At 38.8% G+C, this 8846-nt stretch overlaps 1 protein-coding gene across 1 annotated transcript; it reads right to left on the reverse strand.

Annotated features, from left to right (window-relative positions):
* On the reverse strand, window positions 1–5251 carry LOC149084834 (uncharacterized). Its single transcript, XM_089232574.1, has 2 exons — window positions 5153–5251; window positions 1–666 (listed from the first exon to the last, which is right to left on the reverse strand). Exon 2 carries the CDS (start codon window positions 657–659, stop codon window positions 132–134), a length of 528 nt encoding a protein of 175 aa, XP_089088700.1. The 5' UTR covers window positions 660–666; window positions 5153–5251; the 3' UTR covers window positions 1–131.
* Between the last annotated feature and the right edge of the window lie 3595 nt (window positions 5252–8846).

The raw sequence follows: 8846 nt of genomic DNA on the forward strand, positions 1-8846 counted from the left end.
AACTTTGTATCGAAGCATTTTATCTCATATATTTACAGTTTTCAGATTGTAAAACAAACAGAAATTATGCTGAAAAATCTCTTTCTTTCAGTCTTGCCTGTCTTGAGTTGAGAGTATTTGTGAATACAGGTTTATAAATTGCAGTTGTGATGAACTTGATTCACCAGAGTTGGCTTTGTTTTGTAAATTGGAGGCGTGGAATCACTATTGAAATCTTCACTGGATCTCCGAGAACTTGAATCATTGCTTGAATTCGCTTTTTTGTAAGATCCGGCGCTCCAACTATAACGTCTTGGCAGACTCGTCAGGCTCAATTTACGCGACCACTCTACCGGACTGAAACCTTTTTGAGCAATATTACTTGTACTCGAGTGTTGGGATTTGTTACTTTCCTGGTCGTCATTTGTTTCTTCTGCAGTCTCTTGGATATCGGGCATTCGATCACTCGTTTTGCTGCTGTATTCAGAGATGACTCGATAGTAAGGATGCTGGCATGGAACAGTTCTACATATGAGATGTGGTTGTAGGCAGTCTGTGACGACTAAAGCTTGATGAGGATTGCTTCTTGAATGGAACTTCCTACAAAATGAGTGCCAGCATAGAAACAAAACACAGAACACTGCAAATGAAATACATGCTATCGCCACAATGGTCTCCATGTTAAACCTTAAGGGGAAAAAAAAAGAATAATGATAGCTATATTGCGCTCAATTTTGGCATCAGGTTAGCATTATATACAATATAACATATACTATAATCCTAATTCCCTATTTTTTTCAAGTTTCGAAAAAAAGTTTAGCATTCGATTAAATTTTGAACTAAAAAATTATCATTGAAAGCGAAGATAACAAAATTTAGTCTTCAAAAAATAAGCAACTACATGTAAACATTCAAGAAAATGAAACTGATACTGAACATATGAAATGAATTTGAGCGAAAGGAAGAGATGCAGCTGCATCACAAGCGCCGATGACATATAACCAAGGTCATCTTTCTCTTCCAGGGCTTATCGGACCAGGATTTATAATTTAGTGTCATTTCCAAACGGTTAGACACCAGGGATTCCACATTTTTTTACATCCTTTGTAACTTTAAAAAATTCACGACCCACTTGTCCGATTTGGAGGCATTTTACTGGCACACAAAAATTAAATTCGAATAAACATTGGTTGGGTAAGAAAGAAATTGGGGTCTCACTTTACTACGTAAATATAATCATGTCTCTAAAATAACTCTCGGCATGCTCAATGATCCCACGACTCACCTTTTTGGAATCACAAAGCTGCAATCTAGCTTCGGAAAACTAGGTAGATGAACGTACAAGTGACGATGATAGATGCTAGATATCTGTGCATCAACTGTTACAATTATTGAATACAGTAAAACCTCTCTTGTGGACGCCGGTGGGACAAAAAAATTCGTCCGTAAAAGAGGGGTGACTGTTGAACAGGGGTTTGAAAAGCATACTTTTATTATATAAGGGGAAAATTATTTTTTAACCGTAAAAGAGAGAGAGGGGGGTGACGGCATCTGAGGGGTGTCCGTTAAGAGGGGTTTTACTGTATCTGATTTGATATAGGTAGGTTCATAGGCATACATAGAGGTGGGGGCATACGCATTCTCGGGGGGGGGGGGGGTTTAAAATTTTTTTCTTTGTAGGGAGGGGGTCATTTTGACGTGCGAATACGTCTTTTAAATTATCTGACGATACTGGGTACATTCGTAAAAAGTTGTGTAATGAAGCAATTTAAGCGCTTATATCTCAGAAATTTTTCAGAATACCGTATATACAGGGTGGGCAAAAAGTCCGTAGAAACTGAAAATTCATAAAACCGTAAAAATAACCGAAATATAAACGGTTTGCAGGGTTAGCATCGCTAGGTCACGGAAATTTTTTTAAGACGGGGGAAAAAACAACTCAAAAATAGCCGATAGGTGGCGCGATGTACACAAGTCAAAGATAAGATACGTAAATAACGAACAGAATGCCTCCAAATCGTTTATTACAGCAGTATGTGTTCCACGTGACCACCACAAGGGATAACACATTGTAGACGAGTCACAAATCCAGCAACGGCGCAGCAGGTCAACGTACACGGTTTACAACGGTGAACTGGTTGTGGATTAGGAGCGCAAGTTCTTATAACCGTCTCATTTACATATTTCCACTAAAGTCGCTCGTACTAGCGCCACCTATTGGCGGCTTTTTTGAGTTTTTTCCCCCGTCTTAAAAAAAATTCTCGTGACCTAACGATGTTAACCCTGCAAACCGTTTTTTATTTCGGTTATTTTTCCGGTTTTTATTCATTTTTAAAGTTTCTACGGACTTTTTGCCCACCCTATATATCAATATTTTTGGTTTCTGCAGTTAGATCTCGTTAAGACAAATTTATTGATATACCACTCTGGTTTTAATACCTCTTCCGGTCTGGGTATCAGGCTTGCGGCCCGCTTTCGTAACAAAATTGTTTTATGCTATATCTCGAGAGGTTCGCATCAAAATAGAAGTAATCTGATAAGCATTTTTGAGACAAATCCAACCCCTTCGGTTTTAATACCTTCTTTGGTCTAGGCACCATGTTCACGACCCGCTTTCTCAACAAAATTGTTCCACGATATGTCTCGGAAAATTTTCAATGCGAATAGACTACGTCTATGATGTCTGATAGACACTTTTAAGTCAAATCGAACGACATCGCTCTGGTTTTAATACCTCTTCCGGTCTTGGCACCAGACCCGCGGTTCGTATTTGTAACGAAATGGGTTTACGCTATATCTCAAACCGTTTACAATGCAAATAAAAGACAATGGTATCGTCTGTTAGATATTCCGATGATACCCCACGGATTTTAATACGTCTTCCAGTCTGGGCACCATCTTAATCGCGAACGTACCCAATTGACCGGGGAAAATATGTTAAATAATGTTATTATTATGATTTTTTTTGACACAAAATAAAGTGTTCCAGACTCTGCCACGAAGCTGGGCTGGAAGAGATCTCGGCAACGGGATAAGTCCAGTGGCAAAGTTCTAGCGTTAATTCATTCGGTCTGGGCACCAGGCACGTGGTCCGCATTCGTAACGACATTGTTTTAAGCCATATCTCCATAAGTTCACAACGCAAATAGATAGAATTGGTATTGTCTGTGTTAGCTATTCAGAAAAATGTATAGATCCTGGTCTAGCATGCATTTTCCAGCATGGCCCAGGTCTTCTTCGACCACCTGCTTATATCTCTTCGTTGAGACAGAGCGATGGGCCATGATCTGGTTAGGAGGTCTAGCATGCATAAAATGATGGTGGGATGGCTAATACTTGTATGAACATTGTGATTTTCATTAAATAACAGAAATGATAATATTTATTGCAATGCATTGAAATTAATTTATCTGTAATGGATGTTGTTTTCATGAAACTTGTATCCTGTTTGTAAAATCATATATTAAAAAAAAATAAAACTTACCCCCATAAAAATTCAATATCTATACTAGAAATTCAACAGTATTTCAACGCAAAAAACAAGACAAATTAGCATTTTTACATAAAAAAACACATAAAGTCGGTCCTCGGTATTCGCGGTTCCTTTCCCAGTTTCTTTGGAAAGCACTGTTGAGGTAATAGTATAGTTCCCATATCGGAACAAAATATAAGTAGCACGTGTTAGATAAACGTTTAGAAAATCCCTCTGTAAGGTTTTTCCTGTTCTTCTGAAAAATATTTATACAAGACTACTGTTTTTATATGTTTCTAAAAGTGAAAAACTTGCAAGGAAAATTGGAAATATTGACAAAGGTTAGCTTCATAGCTGCGGTTTCCCGTTATTACGGCATCAATGAGACTACTGTCAAATATATCAAAAAATGTTGTCGTTGCACCTGCTACTATATAGTCCTGGGTTCACATGTCACTCATATAGAAAGCGCTGTTTTTCTATGGGTGCGATAAAAAAGGGTGTGCAACATGGGCGGAGATACGGGGGGGGCGCCCCCCCAGCATCAAAGGTGGAGTCGACTGATCTAATGTATATATGTATATGTGAATTGATATCATCATCATCGTGCCCCCCCAGCAATAATGACCTTGCCCCCCCCCAGACTTCCAAGTCTATCTCCGCCTATGGTGTGAAATTTATGCAATACATAATCTGCACATTATAGTCGTCATTATTTATTCGCAAAACCTGAGAACTAGGAGACAAGTTCATTATGAGCAACAAAGCAAAGACTTCGGAAGTTTAAATCGGCAATGGATTGTTTCCTGAAATAGACTCAACTGTGGCACATTTTTTGCACGCAGAATAACAAATCAAGTGGAATTCCCAAGAAACGACTTCCAGATATTATGTTGTTGTTTTTTTCAGTTTGCATCGTTTTGTTTACATGTCGAATCAATGGACCCCCTCCCCCTTCTGCGTCTTCCACACAAAGGTAAAAATGAGATGCACAAAGAACAAAATTTTAGGGTTCTGGTCATTCGTGGATTTTCCGTATTCGCGGTCACCCCTGAAACGTAACCCCCGCGAATACGGAGGAACAACTGTATTTATAAATAAAATATATTTTCATAGTCATATGGAGGGAACATTCATTCAACTTACTTAATAAGTGTTACTTAAATACTGAAACGTTCACATGCCTTCGACCATCACAAGTTACCGTTTACTTTAGTTATACATTTCGCATAATTTGTATCCGATTAGTGTGTGTGTTTAGTAGAATTTTTTTCTTTTTCTAAAAAAATAACCCGTTTTTTTTTTCGCATGAAAAATTTAAAAAACGTAACACGTGTAATTAGATGTTAGAGAAATTGGCTTCCGAAACAGTAATGATATCTGTATTATTCTAGATCAGTGTTTCCCAAAGTGGACAATATCGCCCCCGAGGGGTGATGGAAGTTTCCAAGGGGCGGTAGAAGCTTTGGGTTTAGTATAGGATCCTGTGGGTTGGATTGATTCGGGGGGCGACGAGGAGAGAACGTTTGGAAGAAATGGGCCTATGGAACAAAAAGTTTGGGAGACTATGTTCTAGATGATCGCAATAATACTCATACATGCAAAAGCACATTTACTATAATATAATTTTTTTAGGAAAGCTGCATTTATTGCTTTTCTTAATGATTAAAATTGCTTCGTCGTGGGTTAAGCATTTCTTACCTTAAAGTAGTCCATTCCCCTGTGTTTTCTTTCGTACGAAGAGCCCTTATGTTTTCTTCGGTTTTCGAGTGTCTGCGGCATAGTGTTGTTTTATGCGGGCACGAGTTTTATGTTATCATTTTGTGCAGCGCGAATAGTGAAGTCCAGCCGAGAGAAGCAGCTGCAACTACAAAATAAATGAATGAATGATCCAAAACACATGCAGTCAATGCACCTGTTCAGAATCCACGAGGCTGTTGCTAGAGCTGCCATTGCATAATCTAGCTTTCATTGTTCTGATAACAAGGAAACTAAAATGGCGATCTTTTGTTTGATATTTCAGTTTTTCTTCGCACGTGTGGCGTATTGATTTGAATATACTATATTAAAAAAAACTTTATTGTTCATATAGTGATTGATCCATCACTGGCATAGCCCCCACATCCTGCAGCAGGGCCCCTGGGCTGGGAGATGAAGCTGGTTTCCCGGCCAGACTTTTTACGGGTCCTTTCTATAGTGAATTACATAATGTGAAAAATTCTGGCATTCATTCATTCATTCCACCCTTTTTGGGGCCCACGATCACTGGTGTCCATTTTTTCTCGTTTACTTGTCGGTACACAACAAAATTAGCGCAATTTCTTCTCTATGAATATATAAGTGCAAATTATAGCTATTCCCTTATTTTAGATTTTCACATTTATGGTACTCCTGTTAAAATCTTTTCGAGTCCATTTATGGAGCCACAAAGACTTCAAATCAAAGATTATCATGATATGTAGATAGGCGTGGGAGAAGTCAACGCCAGACAGATTGGCGTTGCAATAATGTTGTATAATTGAAAAGCGCGGTTTTTCACAAGCTGGACTATTTTCTTTTTTCTACTTTTTCATTTGCAAAGAAGGATTTTTGGGCGTACCATTATGTTGTAAATGGGGAAAACGAAATTCTGCAAGATCGTTATATGAGCCACTAGCAGATGTGCCAACAAATATTATTATTTTTTTTTCACTTACAGATCGTTTCTGAATATAGGGCAGATAGCTTTGAGCATGTGTTGCCAAAAGGAATATCTTTGGGCGAGGCATGTATTTTCTAAACTCTCTGAAACCTATTTGTCATTTCTCTTCCTTTAGTCTATGATTAGTTAAGCCAAAAAAATAAAATATACAAACTTCGAGAATTCCAGAATTTTTTAAAAGATTTACAAATTCGAGACCTACATTTCACGACATGAAAGGATTCAAAGTCTTGTTTTATATAGGTCTTTTCTTGTTGCTTTTATAATACAGTGAAAACTCCCGATTATAACGTTTTTCAAAAAACGTTGTAAGCGGGAAAACGCTTTAAACGGGAAATCTTAATGATAATTACTTAGAGTTGGGGCCACGAAAATAAGATATACAAGCTGGAAAATGTTCGAAATAGGTTATAAGCGGGATCGACCATGTATAATATAACAGTATCGGGGGGGGGGGGATTAAATTTTAAAACATTAAAAAACTTCTCGAATTAACGCACGCTCGCCTCCAATTATAAGCACGAAATAGAAAATCAATGAAAAAGATCTTTACTGCAGTAATTTATTCCAAATCTAGGGCAGGGTGCATACAGGAGCGATACTACAAGTGATACAACCTGCAACTCTTCACGGAATGCTCCTTAAGCCAGATTTTCTTAAGAGCAGGTTTCTACAGAGCGTGTAGCGTGAAAACGCTGGAGGCGATAACCCCTCCCAAGAGCCGGATAATATGGAAAAAAATGGTGTGTCCCGTAAAATAAACGAGATGATCCAAAGAATCACAATAAATCACCCTCCCAACACATTTCCCTGAATCCGCGCCTGATCAGTGGTTCTCTACCCAGGGCTGTCTTAAGAGCATCATCGACCCTCCGGGCCAAGTGATTTTTCTGAGGCCCTACCAGGCAAATTTACATGTTTACTTCTAAAACTTCAACCAGATCTCTTCTTTGTGAGGCTTCTCCTTTCTTTTCTTGAGGCCCCCAGGGCCATACCCGGGTGGGCCCATGCATTAAGACGGTATTGTTTCTACTTATACTCCGTGTGCTTTTCCCAGGGGCTCCACGGCCGCTATAATCAATAGAATAAATTAGTAAATTTGATGAATAAATAAAAAATGGGGTCTGTGGGGCTCTCCAGTAAACATTATTAACTAAAAAGGGCTCCGAGAGTCAAAAAAGGTTGAGAACCGCTGGGCTAGATTATCTTTGTTATTGGGTAATCGTTTACAATACGAGCTCTATGTGCTCGGGCATTGCCATTCATAAGAACAAACTCAGAAGCTTTTGAACTAGCGTAAGGACGAACATAGTAAAAAGGATTTCGTCACGATATCTTCGGGCTGTCATGGTACGGTTGAAGGAAGAATATAAGTCCGTACGTCTACCGAAAGAAATCGAAGGCCATACAAATATACCACCACAAGAAAACGAGCAGCGCTGATCAATGTCAATCACTTGATACCTTTTACCAGCCTCTCTCCACAGCGTTCGAGTGGCGTGGTGGGAAGATGCTCGTCTATGACCGTGAAAGTTTCTGTCAGGTCTCAGGTTCAAACCGGGGGAAAGAATATAGATAACAAGATATTTTCCTTAACGAGCGTGAGGCGACCACCGATAGATGGCACCTTCATTTCCAACCCAACTCGTTAATGACAGTTAATGGAGTTGGTGTTTGGTTGAAGTCGCCTCTCTCCACACACAAAAATTCTTCATTCGTCCAAATGTAGAGCAAATCTGTAGGTACTCATCGGTAAATAAGACATGCTCGAATTGTTTATAGTCCAACAAACGTGTTTCTGACACCACTGGGAACATTCTTTTCTGTTGTTGGCAGACTATGGAATACAAAGGTCGGTCTATAAAAGTCATATGCGTTTAATCAAATTATGCAAACTGTAACTGCTACAGGCTTTCCTGCAGTAGCAGCAAAGTTAGAACGTAAAGCAAGCACTGTTACCTGTAGCGTCTGACCAATAACACCAAGTAGTGTTCATCGTAGTGGTCAACCTGAGCCAAGCTTTCTGATTGTTGTTCCAATGATTTGGAATTGAGTCCATAAGCGTGGTGGATCGGAGTGGTGTAAAGTCCCAGACAGAGAGAGAACGGTGGAATTTAGAGAATTCAATAAACTTCTCCATCCTTTTTTTACCTTTCCACGGCTCACCATAGCTGACCATAATTTAAAAGCCTCCTTTCGAACATGTCGAATGAAATGACTAGTCAGGATTTTCAACATAAGCGTTCGTAGTTGAAGCAAGGAGGCAGAGAAGGAAACTCTTGCTTTTGCCAATTCGCTGATTCACGTATTTTTCACGAAGCCCTACCGTTATGTATTATGCTCACGTTTTAATAGTTGCATATTGCATTCCAACTACACAGCAAATTTCGTCCAAGAAAATTCATTCGTTCGGTCGTGAGAGATTTGAGAATTTGCATTTTTCATGTTTATTTTTTATTATTTTTTGTGATTCCAAGAAAGAAAAAATTTTCCTTTTGCACCTCTATTGAAAATTAAGCGGGATGATACAAGGTTCTCGTAAATGAGTATTGAAAATTAGACATAGAATCTCCCAGTTTCTGGATCCAATGACGCTCTTCAACTTTGTATTAATAACACGTTTTATGCTCAGGTGCCAATAACTACGCAATGCTGTTTTGTTTGAGTTTTTATTGTATCAAAAGGGAGTTTTAT

The sequence above is a fragment of the Pholcus phalangioides genome, unplaced genomic scaffold, assembly GCF_987345545.1.
Source record: "Pholcus phalangioides strain wild (caught in Gottingen) unplaced genomic scaffold, Ppha-v1.0 ptg000007l_1, whole genome shotgun sequence".
NCBI classification, from domain to species: Eukaryota; Metazoa; Arthropoda; class Arachnida; order Araneae; family Pholcidae; genus Pholcus; species Pholcus phalangioides.

What these genes read in the sequence shown, in the direction of transcription:
- LOC149084834 (XM_089232574.1), bottom strand. Translation starts at nt 659, where the DNA reads ATGGAGACCATTGTGGCGATAGCATGTATTTCATTTGCAGTGTTCTGT.